We start from the raw sequence: 19,176 nt of genomic DNA on the forward strand, positions 1-19,176 counted from the left end.
CTACCGCTTGAGCCACATCCCCAGCCCTCCAGTGGGGCTTGGGAGGCTGAGGCAGGAGGATTGCAAGTTCAAAGCCAGCCTAAGCAAAAGTGACACCATATTTCTAAATAAAATACAAAGTAGGGCAGGGAATGTGGCTCAGTGGTCGAGTGCCCTGAGTTAAATCCTTGGTACCAAAAAAAAAAAAAAAAAAAAAAAGAAAAGAAAAAAACACCCCAAAAACAAAACAAAAAAACACTGAAAAAAAAATATATATATATATATTTTTTTTTTTTTCAGGTGAAAAATACTAGAGCTTCATCAGGAATTTCTGGCCACACAACTCCTGCTAAAAGTCGCATGGAGGCAGTTATTCAAGAGGGCTACAACTAAGGCTGTATAACTTTTTGTCTGTCCATGTGGATATCTCCAGTGATGGCCTGCACAAAGCCAAGTCCCTACACGCTGCCAGCATGTCAGTGCACATCTTTCTCCAAAGCTCCAGATCCAGACAAGATGGCACATCTGCCAGATGTCACAAGTGCTGCAAACTCAAGGTACCCCAAACCAAGCTCATGTTCTTCAAACTCCAGCCATTGCCTCAGCTGCTTGGGCCACAAATCCAGGCCTCGTGCTCTCGACTATTCCCTGCCCAGGTCCTCCTTTCCTAGGCTGCCCTGTCCCCTCCTGTCTATCTCTGGACCACAGTCATCAACTGCTTCTCATGGACCTCCTTGCCTCCATCCTTGTTCCCCCAGTTAGTCCTCTAAGAGGTTCACGGAAGAAGCGTTTAGAAGGCAGATCTGCATATAGTTCTCCTCTGCTTAAAATCTCTCAGCAGGCTCCCAGCAAACCTCAAGGTCAACTCCAATCTTTTTGGCAAGACCTTGACTAGACTCCAGTTCACCAGTTTCCTTCCTTGGCAACTCTTGCCAACCTCATCTCCAGTTCTGGCCTGCTGAGCGATTTGTAGCTCCTTACTTCTGGGCCTTTATACATACACCCGGTGCCACACAGCTTCACCCTGCTAACTCTTACTCCTCCTGAATAGCATGGGCCAGGCACTGTTCCTCGAGGAAACTTTTCATGGTTCCTTGAGGCTGGACCAGATGCTCCCCTTTCAGGTCTCTTGTGCCACCCATGGCAGCTCTGTCATTGAACTTCTCACACTGGACTGTCAACATCTTTTTTTAAAAATGAGTTTATTGAGCACTGGCTATATACCAGCTTCATGGCTGAGCACTTTACATATGTGCCCTACAATAATTATCCTTGCTATGCCTTGGAGATAAGTAGTATCATTAATCCAAGGGACTTTAGTGGCAGATCACAGGCATATTCTTAATAACTATGCAAGGAGGAAAGCCCTCCCTGAGGGCTTGAACCAGACCCTTTGATCATGGTGCCTAAGAGCAAAACCATCATCCTTCCTCTTTTTTTTTTTTTAAATACATGTCTAGGGATTGAACCCAGGGGCACTCTACCACTGCACTATACCCCAGCCCTTTTTTATTTCTTTGAGATAGAGTCTAAGTTGTTGAGGGTCTTGCTAAGTTGTGAGGCTGGCCTGGAATTTGTGATCCTCCTGCCTCAGCCTCCTGAATCACTGAGATTTCAGAAGTGTGTCAACATGCCTGGCCACCCTTCCTCTTTTTTTAAAAAATATTTTTATTAGTTGTTGATGAATTTTTATTTATTTGTATGTAGCGCTGAGAATCGAACCCAGTGTGTCACACATGCTAGGCAAGCACTCTACCACTGAGCTACAACCGCAGCCCCCAACATCCTTCCTTTTTTATTTTATCATTTTCTTTTCTGTTTATAGTACACTTTTATGTTATGCTTTCTGAGTAATATCACCTCCTTAAATCCTCTTTGGAAGTGGGCTGGGTAATATACTACTAAAATGCAATTGCTATTAACCATTCTGGAAACCTGTAAGATCCATGTTTGACATTTGTACAGTGCCCTTTAGTTTACTGAGGACAATTTCTAATACTATGGCAACTGGATCCTCAACCTTAGTGAGAGAAACAAGGTAGGAATGCTTACTTCTCCTGTACAGAAGCAAAGGTAATGTGCACAGTGAATAACAGAGATGTGATACTCAAACCTAGGTGCTGGGCCATGCCTTCTGCAAGGCCTGTCTTGCACCTGCTCCTCAGAGGGGACCTCTCTCCTTACTTTCATCCTTTCCCTGCAGAAAGAAAGAAGCCTTTCCTGTCACCAATCGTGTATGAGATTTTTAGGCTGTCATCAAGCATCCAAAGTGCCTGCAAATGTAAGGTGCTGCTGGCAGCAATGGCTGGTGGTTTGCTCTTAGCATCAACTCCAGTGTCTTGTCAGGGCTTTCCAGGCCCTGGGTGGGGTGGCTCCTTTTTGCCTGAGTCTTTTCAACCTGTCCCTGATGCGTGGGTGAAGTCAGTCTCACATCCAGGACCCCCAGCACAAGATGTTTCTGCTACTGGAATGTCCCACTCTGTACCCCCTTTTCATCACACATGTCCCATTTGCCCCAGAACCTTCACTCACCCTGCTCAGCATAGACATCTCCTCTGGGAAGCCTTCTCAACTACCCTGCTCGAGTTTGCACGGAACGCTGTGATCATTTCTCCCCGAATTCTCTCTTACCTTGCTTCTTCTATTAGGACTTGGGCAACAGGTTTGAGAAGCTGTGTGATATAGTGAATGGAGGCAGAAGACCTGGGTGCTAGTCTCAGATCTGCCTCAAACTTACTGTGTGACCCTGGGCAAGACACCTTCCCTCTCTTGGCCTATTTCCTTTTCTGTGAAATGGGAAAAATTTCTGTCCTGTCCAAATCAGATGATGGACACAAAGTCCTGTGTGTGTTAATAAGATTTAGAAAAGATTATTTTTAAAATGCAAAACAGCCCCTCACACCCTTCCTACACAAAGCTGCAGGAGCCCGCTCAGCTATCAATAGTCATGTTTCTGGTGACCCAGTAAAGCTCATGTCTACACTCAGCACCTTGCTATTATGTATACACCGCACTGCGTAAGTCAAGTTCCGGAAGATGTTTCCTTCCATTTTGGCTCGGCCGTAGGAGCAGACAAAGACACCTCCCTTCCCGTCCCGGAACAGGCACTTGCGGATGAGGCAGCCCTGCACGGAGCTGGCCAGGGCCATGGCCTCCTTGTCCTTCTGCAGCTCCTGCTGCAGTGAGTGCAGCACCAGGCAGCTAGGCAGCTGAATGGATGCTCCTGGCAGTGGTGGGCCCAGAAAGGAGCCGCCCAGAACGGGGCGCGGGCCTTGCACTTGGTAGGAGAGTCTGTAAGTGAGCTGGTCCTCATCCTCATCCTCACCGCTGGGACTCAGGCCTCCATCGCTGCTTTCTGGCGTCTGGGCCACCCTTTCCCCATCGCTGCCCACGTCTGCCTCCTGGGAGCCAGCCTTGGAATCTGGCTTTGGGGAGCTAGAGGCTGGGCTGGTCGGGCTCTGGCTGCCTTCGATGACAATGTCACAGGTCCTTGGGCTCCAGGCCTGGTCCCGGCTCTCTAGGTCCAGGGACATTAAAAAGTCAGAATCCTCTGTGGGGAGCAAGCTAGGAGAGGACTTGATAAGCCCCAGTAAATACTTGTAGGCCCAATTCTTATCTGCTGATGGGTGACCTTCAACTGTCACAGAGTTGTTTTCGCTGCCCACAAATTCACAGTTTTCCAGAACACACAGGGGCACGTTGTGCAGGAAGACATGGGTGTTTTTGAAGGTGCAAAACTTCACTTGGCAGGTGCCTGGGCCATGAACCTGAATGTGCCCATTCTCAAAGTTGCAGTTGTCAAACTGGACATGACCTGATGTGGTCTGGAGAATGAAAAGGAGAAACCGGTTGTAAGAGGGCTAAACTTTGCTTTGGTGGTCAGCTCTCCAGGTGCTCTTTAAGAAGAGTAGAGCAAGGAGAGGCCACGTGTTCCATCAATCATCTCCCCTTCCCTACCAGGGCCTGAGCTGGGGAACTGCTCTGCACCAGACAGAACTGGGAGCTGCCTGCACTAGTTCCCCTCTGATCCCAAGGAAGGGGGACAGGAGTGGATGATGGCAGAAAAGTTCTCACTTTGCATCATGGCCTTCCTACATGTCTTCAGTGGATTCTCCTAATACTTGTGAAATGCTTAGTGAGAATTCCTCCCTCCCTTCCCTTCCCTTTCTTTTGTAGTGAAAGTTGGAAGGAGGGTAAAAGCTGTATCTGGAGATGTTGGGTGAGATGGAATTGACACATGTTAATAAGGGAGATAAAGCAGGAGAGGGTCACTCTGTAGAGGATCCAAAATGGTCAGAAGAGCCTTTTTTTTTTTTTGAGAAAAAGGTTTATTGCTTTGCTATCAAAGGAGAAACACAAGGGATTCCTGTCCCAAAGGCTGTGATTCTGCCCACACCAGGAATGGGGGGCTTATAAAGAGGTAATTCAAAGGCTACATTCTACATGTTCTCTGTTGGAGTTGTAATTCACTTGTTAATTTGGGAGACAGTCATTTCTGAGATCTTCTGATACCATCTCCAAAGTCTGGATTACTTGTTCCTATGGTGGGTGTGTACTCAGGGACAGATAATTCTGCCTAGGATGGGGAAGAAAGGTAATCCTGTTCCCCCGGAGATTAGGGAAAGGGAGAGATTAGAGCTCAGGAGAGCTTTGAAAAAAAAATTTGGGGGGTAGGAGGTGGCACTGTGATTTGAACACAGGGTCTCACACATGCTAAGCAAGTATCCTACCACTAAGCTATACCCTGGTCCTTAGAGGTTTGAATTTTTATAAATATAGGCATTAGCTGGGAACTGAGCAAAACCTTATTAATCCTCCAAAAGGCAGGGGAGTCCCTGATCAGTGACTGGGTTATATGAAGAATGTGTCAAATCATAGGCATTTCTCCAGGTCTCACGCTCTCAAGCGCTTTCCTTTCATTCCTGCCCTCTCTTGGGCCTGTAGGCAGGTGCCCTTCACCTGAACCTTCTGCCCTGTTGAACATCTGAACTCAAGGCCTCATGGAACCCTGATCACTGGTGGAGGAGAGCAGGCAGGAGGGCTGATCCCTACCTGAGCTGAGACAGGTGCTGGGAAAGGGTGAGTCTGTGCGGTGACTGATGACTGCAGTGCGGTGACTGCAGCAAGACAGCAGATCGCTTCTCTAGAGAGAGGACCAGGTATGCCGCCAGAGCCAGGAAGTCCTGAGCAGTGGTTAAGAGCACAGGCTCTGGAGGGTTGACCATGCAGGACAGCTCCTGGCTCTGCCTTTCTCAAGCATGAACATGGGGCAAATGACTTCACCTCTTTAAGCCTCAGTTTCCTTGTCTGCAGCCCAGGGCTTATTAGTTAATAAAGCATAAAGCACAGTGCCAGGTGCAAAGCTGGCAATAAAAGTTACCATTATTGTCTGGAGTCAGGAACACAAGGAACAGAGAGCCCTCAGGAGTCTGGGGTGGGGAGGGGATGCCCTGAACCCACAGCATAATTCATCTGGGCCTCTTGGCTCCAGGCCTGACTGAGAGGCAAGCTTGGCAAGACCCAGTTGCTTTATATTTCTGGGGGTGGGGGGACCTGTTTCTGGATCTCAAATACTATCAGATGCCATAAAATGAAGGAGGGGGTGTCTCATGATTCCATTTAACAGTCCAGCCACACCTATCCCTTGAAAAATCTTTAAAATTCTCTAGCAGTGGCCTCCCTTGAAAGCTTGTCCAAGAGCTGAAGTCCCCTTAACCTCTCCAAGTCCTTCCTTACAGCTAACTTATTTTTTCCTAGCTGCAATTTAAGTCCATCTTGTCTTCCTTGATCCTTTCTAAGGATAAAGGCCAGTGCTCTGGAGATGCAGAGCCACTGCTAGGGTCCTCGGGATTCACTGCAAACTGCTGAGAATCGTCCTGGTCTTTGCATTTTTTAGGAAAGGCCATTTCAGGCCACTGTGCCTCTTTTATGCAAAATACTATCATGGACTGAGCACTAATACATGCCAAGCACTAAGCCAAATGGTGGGCCACCCAGAGGCCCAAGGCCAGGCTCTTTCCCTTGAAGGCCTATGGCTACACTGCTGAGGGGGAAGCAGAGATTGAAATTAACATATTCTTCAAATAATTAATATATTATGAAAATGAGGGGTCTGGAATATTGTTTCTAGACAATGTTCCCTTTCCATGTCTGTGGACCAGCACACGGGAAACATATCAGACCTCAGAGGACTGTGTGTATAGGAATAACTATTGAACTCTCAATTCTAACAATTCTAACAGTCCTTCTAAAACATTCTGGAGTCAAAAAAGCAGGATTTTAAGCTTTCAAGGAATCCAACATGATGTGATTTTATAAGTGCTTAAATCAGGAGGCCCAAATTTGAGCTCTAACTTCACTAATTAACCACCTGAGAAAGTTACTTAGCATCTTTAACCTCTAGTACCCCTCATCTACAAAACAGGGACACCACATCTACTCTATCTGCCACAGTGTTTGTTGAGGGGATCAAGTGAGGCCATGGATGGAAAGTCACCTAGATTATAAATATGGGTTTTGGATCCTAGCTGTCCCTACTGAGTCTGTGACCCTGGGTATATCACTAAATCTTGTTGAGCCTCAACTTCCTTATCTATAAAATCAGATGTCACTACCCATCCCATCAGACTATAGGGAAAGTAAGTGAGATCACGGCCCATACCGAGTGCACATCAAGTGCTTCCTAAATGGCTAGTGGTATAATGACCATTACAAATGCAAGAGACAAGCTACTAATGGTAGTAATAGGGGAAATATAATTTTTACCAAATAGGTACATAATCCAAATATTGCAGAAGGTAGGCAAGATATAAGCTGTAGACTGTTGTGCCAGGAACTACCAACGCCTTCATACATGCTTTGCTCTAAACACATCTATGTGTTCATGGAAGGAATATGTTGGAATAACTTTTCCTGATCCCTTCTCCAGTCACCCTTGAGAAGTAGCCACTCCTGGTAAAAGCCTGACCTGCGTAGGGCGGGGTGTTCATGTGTTGAGATTTGCTGCCCCTGCATGACCTTCTCTCTGGCTCACCCATGAGCAGCTAGCTAATGAGTTCTCTGCTTCCTCTCACCATGTTGCAGCCTGGCTTGCCCACCAGGCTACTCAACCTGTAGCTCCAGAAAATCTAGTTGGAAAGGGAACAGCAGTTTTGACCCCAAAGCCAAGGCTCATTTTCTAATACACCTTTGATGGGGATAAAACTGTGCCCATTTCTCAATGGGTTCAGACCTCAGAGGACTGTGTGTATAGGAATAGCTATTGAACTCTCGATTCCAACAAAAATTGAGAAGAGGCCATGACCCTGGGTTCAGGGCTGGATGGCATCTACTGGATGTGACACCCACCTTATACATGATGGGTGAGAACCAAGCTGGCATGAAGATGAGGTTGCACAGGCGTGTGGTTGAGCAGTGCTGATCAATGCTGGCTAGCAGGGCCACCTCACCCAACTTGCCATGGCCTACAATCTCCACAGGCACCTTCAGGATGATTTCACCTTGCTCTTCGTACACACCTGGAAACAGCACAATTCGGTCATACAGGCTGGCCATGGCCAAGGCGCTGCCCAGACTGTCAAACTCATGGCCTGGCCCGACACTTAGGGTGCGTCGTTCCCTCCTCCTGCGGAATAGAGAAAAGCAGACAGAGGACTCCAAGTCCAGGGCGTTCTTGGTCCATGTCTTGGAGGCAAGGTAATGCTGCTTGAAGGCCTCCCGCCAAGACTCGGGCTCCACGTCAGGCTGGTTGGGCCAGTTGGGATGGCGGCACTCCGTACAGCCTAGGCACAGCTGCCGCCAGCGAGTACTGTCAAGACTGAGGATCAGTTCATACCAGGCCCTACACACCAGGCTGCAGCGGCCCAGATCAGGAAGGTGCAAGTAGGCTAAGATCATGCGCCACAGCTCCAGGGGCAGGCCTCCAGCCTCCATGGTCACCTGGAGAAAGATACAAAAGAGGCTTTTGTTTACCCTGTTTACCTTTCCCCTTCATAACATACCCCACCATCTCCCTAGGGATGAGCGAGTGAACAAGGCCCAGCCAATCAGTGATCAGAATCCTTCTCTGACCAAGTGTTAGAAGGAAGACTCTTTTCTCTTTGGTCAGACACTTTAAGGATATGACTCCAGAACTGCTGGCAGCTAGGTACCCCTCTCCGTGGAGAAAACCTTGTGGAATGAGAGCGAAGCAGAAAAGAATAGAGATGGAAAATGAAAAGTGAAAATGAGTATGAAAAAAGGTGAGTACACTTGTATGTGTCTGGTGGTGCCGAGTACAGATTCCTAAAGATACCCTCACATCTACGGTTCTTCCTTCAATCTAGTGAGGGGCTCCAGTGGCCTTCCATAAATCCCCTTTATGCTAAAACTAGTTTGATTTAGGTTTCTGTGACTTGTAACTGAAAGGGTTTGGATTCATAGAGGGGGAACCTACCTTTGGCTCTGATGGTCCTATGGGTGTGGATCCCTTAGTTTCCCTGGGAAGAGACCACTATCTCTTCATACCAGTAGGAAGAAGAATGGAGTCTGTCTGTCTCTCCTTATTCCCAGATCAAATCACTGCTACTATTTTCCATGTGGGGCAGCCCCTGGAAAGACTGCGTGGGTTTTGGTCCTGGCTCAGTCACTGGTTACTGATGTAATCCTAATGTCCTAAACATCTAGTAGGCTGGCTGCCCAGCCATCTGCCTCTTTGCTTACTCTGGAAAATATCCTTCTCTCTTACTGATTTATACCACACAGTTACAGAGGCTTCCTGAAGATGTGTATATAGAAAAATGATACCCCAACTCCTAAGCTGCAACTGATTGGCTGCAATTGATCCAAATGGCTCTTCGAGACCTCCGAGAGAATATGAGGTGCTATTCTAAAATCAGGGTAGTTTCCTTTCTGAGTGATGGGAAATGGATGCCTTCTTTCCTAGGCTATAAACTCAGGAATAGGCTGAGCTTGGTGGCGCACACTTGTAATCCCAGAGACTCAGGAGGCTGGAGGCAGAAGGATTGCGAGTTCCAGGCCAGCTCTGGCAACTTAGTGAGACCTTGTCTCAACAAATAAACAAACAAGTGGGCAGGGCCGGAGGTGTAGCTCAGTGGTAGAGCACTCCTGGGTTCAATTCCCAATTCTGCCAAAAGTAATAAATACACAATATTTAAATAAATACAAACAAACTCAGAGATAGTTGCTGGTGATCATTTTTCCCTGAGATGGGAGGCAGAAGTGGGTCTATAATGAGAGAAGAATGAATCAGAGACACAGAAAAAAAGCCGAGAAAAGAGCAGAAGCTTCCCGTTTCTCTGGGGCAGGCCTCACCTCAGTCCTCTCCCCAGAGCTCAGCTTTATCCTTGCCCTTTGAATGCCATCAGGTCTCTTTGCTCTTATAATAGATTCTCCTTTTGGCAAAGCTGACCTCATTGAATTTCTGTTCTTGTACCTCGAGCCCTCTTGTTTATTTTTATTTTCTTTGTGGTGCTAGGGATCACACTTGGCCTGACATGCTAGGCAAGCACTCTATCTCTGAGCCACACCCCAGGCCCCTCTCACTTATGCGTCAACTTGCCCATCTGAAAAACCAAAAGGGTGGAGGAGACAGATGACCTAGAGAACTTGCTAGCATGTCTCTAGACAACTGGAAATAAGAATTAGAACAGGGCAGGCTCCACGACTGACCTTCTGTCAAACGGCTTTCCTCCCCAGGACCTTGCTTTTCCTCTCAGTTTTCTGAAAATGGTGCTCATACCTATCAGGTATCTAACTCCAATAAGGTTAGAAGCACAAACGTGTGATCACATCTGGAAGAAATGCTCAGCTTCCTCAAGCCTGGTGTGGCTTGAACTGTACAGGTTAGTACTAGAGCCTGGGCACGGAGGCTCCTCTGTCATGGTCACTTTTTACCAGGTCCTCAGCAGCACTGGAGAAAAGCTGGGCTTTGGACTGTTACACTTCATAGAGAAAGACCATTCCCCTAGATAAACGCCACTTTACTCATGATGGTTCTGTGATATTGATATCTCCTGTCCCTCACTTCTTTCTTTAGCTGTATTGTCTTGGTCATTTTAAGAGAAAAACATTCTTTTATCCATTTCTGCATCAATTCTGTAGCTGAGTGATCATATCCATCTCCTTAGCTTCCACTACCACTGTACATATATGACTACAAAATCTGAATTTCCAACCCCAGATGTCTCAAGTTCCTTAGGGGAATGCACAATTTCCTGTTGGGCATTTCTACTTGGCTATTCCAGAGATTAAAAATAAATAAATAAATAAAATACAAGGGAAAAAAATCAACGTTATGTCCAAAACTGAACTCTGACTTCCATGTTAGGTTATGACTGGAACTGGAGTCCCCCTCTGGCATAAACAATTATAAAGCTGGATAAAATATATGAGGCAACTGAATATATACTCAGGCACTGGGCAATGAGCTGCTCAGGACCACCATTTTTGAGAAAAAGAGAAGGTGGGAGGTGAGTGCCACAAAGGCCTTTTTATCCGGGGCACTTTCTTACTATGGTGGGGAGAGATGGAGGCTGAGCAGAGTGGTGGTCTCACTGAGCGGCAGATTTGAGTTCTGAGCTGCTGAAGAGGCTGGTGTTTGCAAGGCAAGGTACCAGACCAGAGAGAGCAGCACAGCCGGGCTGTACATGTGCAGGCCAAGACTGCATGAGCCCTAGTGGCCTGCTATGGGGTTGAGAACCCAAAGGTGAACCTTAAGAGATCATGCAGAGCTGGGAGACAATGGAATTCTAGCCCAGACAATGTGGAGAATTCATTTGGAGTCTCAGGAAGAATTGGCCATATTCTAATTCAAATCTGAAGAATAAAAGCAGGCCTGCTGGGGATGTAGCTCAGTGGTAGAGCACTTGCCTAGGATGGATGAGGTCCTGAGTTCAATCCTTAGCACTGCCAAACCAACCAACCAACAAATGTGCAAAACCAACCAACAAATGGATACAATGACAACAAATATAATTACTCCTTCTCCTATCAAAACAACAGCAACAAAAACTATTAAAAAAAAGTCAGCCTGACATATTAAAAGGTTCTGCCATTGATTTCACCATCTGTAGAATGAAACTGAATGAACACTCTTTGAAAAAAGAGAACAAAATCTAGACACCTTCAACCCAACAGCCAGAAGATATACTTGAGTATGGCCTAGAAAAACAGAGTTCCAAGTAGAGCCACACATGTATCAGTCAACTGAGTTGGAAAAGGGTCAATGTAATTCAAGGGTGAAGAGCCTTTCAATAAAAAGCTCAATATTCACAGATAACAATTTGGTATCTGTATGGGAAAAAAATGAACCTTGACGCATACCTCAGACTATACAAAAACCAACTCATGATGGGTTGTAGACCTAAACATTAAAGCTTGTAAAACTTCTAGAAGAAAACATGGGAAAATAAAAATTTTAACCCCTGGGTAAAGAAAAACTAATAAACCAGTCTATCAAAATTAAAATTTTCTGTTCATCAAAAAATACAATTAAGAACAAGAAAAGACAAGAGAGAAAATGGGAGCAGATATTTGCAATACACATATGGGACAAAGGGCTTGTATCCAGAATGTTAAGAAATCGAGCACTCAGTAACCAAAAAGTTCAATAAAAAATAGGCAAAAGATCTGAACAAAAGTTTCACAAAAGAAAAATAAGCAGCCAATAAACTCATGAAGTTAAAAATCATAGTATTCACTGTAGGTTGAGCATCCCTTATCCGAAATGCTTGGGGCCAGAAATGGTTCAGATTTTGGAATATTTGCATACACTAATGAAGTATCTTGGAGATGGGCTCCAAGTTTAAACATGAATTCATTTATGTTTCATGTCTTAGAATCTGAAAATAATTTATGTGATATTTTAAGTAATTTTATGCATGAAACAAAGTTTTGTGTTCTGGAATTTTCGACTTGTGGCATCATGTTGGCATTCAAAATTTTGGATTTTTAGATTGGGGAGCTCAGACTGTAAAACCATAATGAAATGCCACTTTGTATGCAAATGGCTAAAATTAAAAGTACCCAAAGCATCAAATTAGCATAGATGTGAAGCAGCCAGACAGACCTCTCCAACATCACTAGTAGGAGTATAAATTACTAGCATCAATTCAGAAAACTGGCACTTTCTTCTATAGTTAAAGGAATTCCATTCCTAGATATTTACACACAAAAAATTAAAGCACATATATCCAAAAAAATCCCATCCAAGAATGCTTACAGCAGCTTCAATTACAATAATAAAACAACGAAAAACTGGAAACAACCCAAATGTCCACCAACATAATCCTGGATAAATAAATTGTGATGTATTCATGACAGAATACTATTCAGTGATAAAAAGGAATGAACTACAGATGTAGGCAATAATGTGGATGTATGTCAAAAACACGTCGGGAGCAAAAAAAAAAAAAAAAAAAAAAGCCATTCACAAAAGACTAAGTATTCATGTTATAATTCCATTTAGGTGAAGTTTAAAAACAGACCTAACTAATCTATGGTGATAAAAATCAGAACATTGCTTGCCATAGGGTCTTGAAGACAACTTTGGAAGTGAAGGAAATGTTTTATATCTTGATTGGTATATTGGTTACATGGGTGCATATGTTTGAAAAAACCCTCACTGGATAGTAGTATGTTTTAAAATGTGCAATCCATTGTATGTGAACTTCATCTCAGTTTTATTTTTTTGGTTCTGGGGATGCTTAACCATTGAGCTATATTCCCAGCCCGTTTTTTCCTATTCTTTTTTTTTTAATATCTATTTTTTAGGTGTAGATGGACACAACACATGCCTTTATTTTTATGTGGTGCTGAGGATGGAACCCAGGTCCCGCCCATGCTAGGCGAGCGCTCCACTGCTGAGCCACAATCCCAGCCCTTCCTTTTCTTTTTTTGAAACAGGGCCTCAATAATATTGTTGAGGCTGGCCTCAAACTTGTGCTCTTCCTGCCTTAGTCTCCCAAGTCACTGGGATTACAGGCATGCACTACCATAATAGTAGTTCATATTATAATCTCTCCATCCATCTGTATTCTATATCATGGTTAATGGCACCAGCTTCTTCCACCTGACTGCTCAAGTCAGTAACTAGGGAAAGCTTCTTGATTTCTTCTCTTCTCCCTCTTTTTCTCTCTTCCTGCTTCAGATAGTCTCTAAAGTTCTGTTTTTCACTTCCTTAAATTAATCATGTCCTTGTACTTCTTTATGGTTTTATCTTACAAGTATGCATTCCCATGTACCATAGTTTTAGTTTTGTCCTTAGGGTTTTAGCTTCATAGGTCTTTTGATTCTGATTTATTTTATTTATTTTTTTTTAGAGAGAATTTTTTTTTAATATTTATTTTTTAGTTTTCAGCGGGCACAACATCTTTGCTTGTATGTGGTGCTGAGGATCGAACCCGAGCCGCACGCATGCCAGGCGAGCGCGATACCGCTTGAGCCACATCCCCAGCCCATGATTCTGATTTAATCTACAGGTTCCATTCTCTCTGTCTCTTCTTTACAATTTATTTGTTGAAGAACCCAACCCTTTTAGCCAGTTTCCCACAGTCTGATTTTTCCCGACTGCACGCATACTCATGGGAGAGTTCAACTTGTTCCCCTGACATCAGTATTTCCTGCATGTTGGCCGTTGGATCCAGAGACTTGCTGGATTCCACTCCTGTATTCCACCCCCAGGATGCCTAGTAAGTGGTACTGCTGTCTTCTTAGCAGGAGGCACATTTATGGTTGTCTCTCTTTGAGACATCTTTTGCCTCATGTTGGTTCCACAGTCCCTTTGACACAACCCAGGAATCTCTGATAGCTTCTTAGCTCTCTGTTATGTCCAAAGTTCCTGGCTTATTTTATACATTTCCTGCCCAAACGTGGTACCAGTCATTTCTTTAAGAAGCTGTTTTTTTTAAGTATGGATATAATTGCAGATCTACATCCATTTATAAGAAATAATATAGAGAGGTCCCTTGTATACGTTGTTCATATTTCCTTCAGTGCTAATATTTTACAAAACTACAGTATAAGATCATACTCAGCATAAGGACCCTGATAATTTTATTCAGATTTCTTGTTTTATTTTTACTTATGTGTTTCTGTGCTTATGTATTAAGTTCTGTACAACTGTTATCTGTGTAGGTTTGTGTATCCACCACCACACAAGAAACACAGGATCCTTCACAATGGCCTTTTAAGTCACACCTACTTGATAGCTGCCTCCCCTTCCTCTAATCTCTGGCAACCATTAATTTGTCCTCCATTTCTGAAATCAGGTCATTTAAAAATATTATATAAATGGAATCATATAGTATGCAATCTTTTGAGATTAGCTTCCCCCCCCACACACACTCAGCATAAGTCCCTGGATATTCACCTAAGCTGTTTTGTTTATCAATAGTTTATCTCTTTAGAATGCCACATTCTTTAATATGGACATTCCACAGTATGCTTTTGTAGAATTTTGACAAATGAAGTCACATGTGTAATCCAAACCCCTATTAAAAAAGGGAACTCCAGGAAGTTCCCTGAGTCTTTTTGGTTAATTCCAACCCCAAGAGGAAATCATTGCTCTGATTTTCCACCATTAGTTTTGTCTGTTCTAGAATTTCCTATAAAGGAAATCATGGAGTATATATACTTTTGGAAGGCTTCTTACATTCAGCATAATCTGAGTTTTATCTCCTGTTGCATATCTCAATAGTTTATTTCTTTTTACTGTGGAATTGTACTTTACTGTATATGTTAATATATCATTTTCTTAAAAAAAATCAATTGTCCTATGATGGAAGATTGAACAGTTTCCAGTTTGACTGTTATAATAACGCTGCTAAGAATAGTTCCCAAAAGTGCTTTTGAGAACCTGTTTTAATTTCTTTTAAGTAAATACCTAGGAGTGGTATCAGTGGGCCCTTCTCCCAAAGAGGCTCTACCATTTCACACCAAGAATTTCCAAGAAACACAGTTCCTCTACAACTTCAACACCTGTTGCTGTCAGTCTTTTAATGTTACCATTCTGGTATGTAATGCTATACTGTTTTGGTTTTCATTTGTTTCCCTCATGACTAATGATGTTAAGCATGTTTTCAGGCAGTCATCCATGTATCTCCTTTTTGAAGTGCCTATTCAAATCTCTGGCTTATTTTAAAATCAGGCATTATTTTTATTATTGAATTATAAGATGTCCTTATATATCTTTTGCCAGACTTATGTTCTGTGAATATTTTCTCCCAGTTTGTGATTTGCCCTTTGTCTTAATGGGATCTTCTGATGAGAACTTTGTAAATTGAGTGAGTTCTTGTTTTACCATTTCTTTCATTCTGGGGTGTGTGTGTGTGTGTGTGTGTGTGTGTGTGTGTGTGTGTGTATGGATGGTACTAGGGATTGAAACCAGGGCATTCTATCACAGAGCTACATCCCTAGCGTTTTAAAATTCTATTTTGAGATAGGGTCTCGATAATTTGCCCAGGCTGGCCTCACACTTGTGATCCTCCAGCCTTCAGAGTTACAGGAATTACAGGTTTGCACCATCATGCCTAGCTAGTTTTATCATTTTTTCTTTCATGATTATTAATTTTTTTCTTGACTGGAAAACTTCTGGTAATCACTAGGTCATAAATACAGTCTCCTATATTTTCTTATGAACTTTGTGGCTTTTAACTTTTACTTTTGTTCTATGATCCACTGTGAACTAATGTTTGATATGGCATGAGGGGGTGATTGAGGTTCATTTTCTAAATTTTTTTCCTATGCAGCTATCAATAGTGTGGATCTATTTCTAGGCTATTATTCTGTTTCCCTGATCTCTTTGTCAATCCTAAGGCCTGCACCACACCACCAACACATTTCTGACATTTTTTTCCTTTCATGAATTGTGCATTTGATGTCAAGTTTAAGAACTCATTACCTAGTTCTAGATCCTAGAGATTTTTCTCTTGTTTTTTCCTAAAAGTTTTATAATTTTATATTTTACACTTAAGCCTATAATCCATTTTTTATTTGGAGATAAGATTCAGACTGAAGTTTATTTATGTATCTATTTATTTGTGTGCCTATGATGTCCAGCTGTCCCAGCACCACTTGTTGAAAAGGTTAGCCTTTCTCCATTGAATTGCTTTTGTACTCTTGTCAAAAATCAACTCAACATATTTTTGTCCTAGTTTCTTTTAATGGACGTTATATTTCAGAACCACAACCTGGGTATCAGACCTGCTTATTTCTACTGGCCTGGTCATTTTTCTAAGCCTACTTGGTAGACTTCTGTATCCTCCATAGGACTGTGAGTTTCTTTCAAGTAGGGTCTGGGTACTTATTTCTGAAGATTCAACACCCAAAGTTGACTCCCTTCTCAGTTCCAACTCTTCAGGACAAGAGAAAAGACAAGAAGAGCATTCTTAGCTATAAGGCACTGAGATAACTCCTGTGCCACTGTCCCAGGCCCTTTGAGAGCAGGGTTTTGAGTTTTCCCAGCCCATGGGTTCTTTCAATCAAATATGCCAATAAGTGATGATTTATCATTATCTCCAACCAACCACTAGCACCTCAGCAGGCTGAAATAACCTTTTTGTCTGACCCTCACATAACCTATTTCCCTCACGAGGTCTCATTTTCACATTCCACATCCATCCCAACTTTACTCAAGACCTTTCAGAAAGCTTTACAGGGCTCTGTCTCTAATTGTTTCATAATTCAAATGTTGCTTTTCTTATCACAGTGCTATTTGCATGAAGAAGGAGCTCTGACAGCAAGGCCACTCTGAGGGGGTTAAATACAATTCAGCCTCAATAAGCCCCTCCCTGTCAGCTGCAGCTGGCCCTCTGCGTCCACAGTTCCATATCCATGGATTCAACCAACTGCTTATTGAAAATAAAATTGTATCTGTAATGAACAGGTACAAACATTTTCTTGTCAATTTCCTAAACAGTACAATTTAACAAAACTATTTATATAGCACTGACATTGTACTGGGTATTATATAAGCAATCCAGAGATGATTTAAAGTGTATGAGAGTTCTGCCGTTGTGTATAACAAATTAGAATAAATTTTAAAAAATAAAGTATATGAGAGGATGTGCATAGGTTATATGCAAATACTATGTCTTTTTTTTTTTTTTGGTACCAGATTCTTGACCCCAGGGGTGCTTAACCACTGAGCCACATCCCCAGCCCCTTTTTGTATTTTATTTAGAGACAGGGTCTCACTGAGTTACTTAGGGCCTCATTAAGTTGCTGAGACTGGCTTTGAACTCACAATCTTTCTGCCTCAGCCTTTGGAGCCACTGGTATTACAGGTGTGTGCACCCAGCTATACTATTGTCACTTTACATGAGGGGCTTGCTGCACACTGGCAGATTTTGGTATTTGTAGTTGTGTGGCTATGGGGCAGGGGGTGGTATTCTGGAACCAATCTCCTACAGATGCTGAGGGATGATAATATGTTCTTGGCTTCCCTCAGTTACAAAGTAATAAAAAATATTATTTTGCTTTCTCCATATAAGTCTTGGTAACCTGTACTTGGTTCTCTAAATTCAAAGACTTCACATATTATACTTCTTCTATCTAGCCCCGACCCTTCACGCAGGCCACTTCTGCTAACTAGCTCAGATTCAGTCTCCTCCTTCCACATAATAGATGCCACCCCCTCCCCCATCACACTATGTCCCCACACAGTTTACACTTTTCTTTTTGAATGTCTCTATCCTCTTAAAAAAAAAAAAAAAAAACTCAGGCTGGGGTTGTGGCTCAGAGGTGGTAAAGTGCTCACCTAGTACATATTTTATTAACTGGTGACTTCAATTTAAAATCACTAGAAGAATTATATTATCCCCATTTTTATAATTTCCCATATGAAAGTATGCAAACCATCCACTATCCAAACAGTTCATCCCTGAGGGCCAGTTCATTTTAAACAGGACCAATTGCTGCATCTGGAAGGAATATCTTTTGATCATTATAAGAGCTCTGACCTACTTCTTCTTAGACCTCTTGTTCTCCACCCCATGTCCTACTTTCTGATTAGTTCTTCTGAGTATAACTGGGTACTGTTTTTCCAGGGAGTGCCATATACTATGTACTTTCCAAGAAGTTCTTTCCTTCTACAAGGAACAACTCTGACAGGTAGGTGTTTAAGAGTGAATGAGCTGGGCTGGGGATGTAGCTCAGCTGGTACAGTGCTTGCCTCTCATGCACAAGGCCCTGGGTTCAATCCCCAGCACCACCAAAAGAGTGAACAAGCTAACCTTAATCTACATAGCCTTCCAGGTAAGAGGCTTCATGTCTGTTCATGCAGGCCCCTCCCTGGGACCTCTGCTAATATTCCAATTCTTTGGAGGCATGTGATTTAAATCACTATTAATGAAACAGGAGTCCATTCCATGCTTTGGACATAATTGTTTCTGCCTACCTATGAGTCTTATTTAAAAACTGACCCCCCCATTTTTCTTCTCCTTCTTCCCAATCTTGGGGGAAGCAAGATTACCCTTTGTCCCATCCTAGGCTGAATTATCTTTTTTGAGAAAAAAACTACACCAGTAGGAGTGAAGTAATTCAAACCTCAGGGACAGAGTCAGTCGACTCTAAGAAATGGCTATCTCCCAAGTCCACAAGTGAATTATGACCCCTGAGAAGGCACACCTGGAATGTAGCCTTTGAATCACTTCTTTAAAAACCCTATTTCCCCTGATAGGCAGAATCACAGCCTCTGGGACAGAAATCCTGTGTTTCTCCTTTGCTAGCAAAGCAATAAAACTTCTTTCCCCTTTTTCTCAAAACCTTGTCCTAATTATTAGATGGGCACTGGGGACAGGACTGAACTTTTGATAATACTACCTGCATTACAACCACCGTGCTGGCCACTGAAGCTTGCCTCCCTGCCAACTTCAGCCTAGTTTACTACATCACATGTTCCACCCAGCCAACCCCTTGTGTGCTCCATGTTACATCTCATAGCATCCAGCACTGCCAATTTTGGTCCCAGATGGATTTGTCATGGCTACTCAACAGCCCATTAACAAAAACCTGGGCCACAGTTTAGTTAGAATACAGCAAAAATCCAACACAGCATCTAATATCTAGCAAAAAGTATATGCTTATTAACACTGCTTTTAATAAGCAGAAATGAATTTCTTTCCATCAAGTCTTTACCTCCAATTTTTAGGTGAATAATTAGTGTTTTCTTAATCTTACATAATTTATTTACTATGTAAA

At 43.0% G+C, this 19,176-nt stretch overlaps 1 protein-coding gene and 1 non-coding gene across 3 annotated transcripts in view; one reads left to right on the forward strand and one right to left on the reverse strand.

The window, feature by feature from the left end:
* Nucleotides 1–19,176, reverse strand: part of Fbxo10 (F-box protein 10) — a 57,146-nt gene that overhangs the window by 18,220 nt on the left and 19,750 nt on the right. For both annotated transcript variants that reach the window (XM_026414801.2, XM_077797065.1), the window contains 2 exons: nucleotides 7,327–7,917; nucleotides 2,970–3,803 (listed from right to left, as the gene is read on the reverse strand). In XM_026414801.2, coding sequence (XP_026270586.2) covers nucleotides 2,970–3,803; nucleotides 7,327–7,911 — 1,419 coding nt within the window. In that variant the 5' untranslated portion in view covers nucleotides 7,912–7,917. The remainder of the gene's footprint in view (nucleotides 1–2,969; nucleotides 3,804–7,326; nucleotides 7,918–19,176) is intronic.
* Trnae-cuc (transfer RNA glutamic acid (anticodon CUC)) lies at nucleotides 18,118–18,190 on the forward strand. Its single transcript has one exon. It is a non-coding gene; the product is annotated as a tRNA-Glu (tRNA).

Source organism: Urocitellus parryii, chromosome 4, assembly GCF_045843805.1.
Source record: "Urocitellus parryii isolate mUroPar1 chromosome 4, mUroPar1.hap1, whole genome shotgun sequence".
NCBI lineage: Eukaryota > Metazoa > Chordata > Mammalia > Rodentia > Sciuridae > Urocitellus > Urocitellus parryii.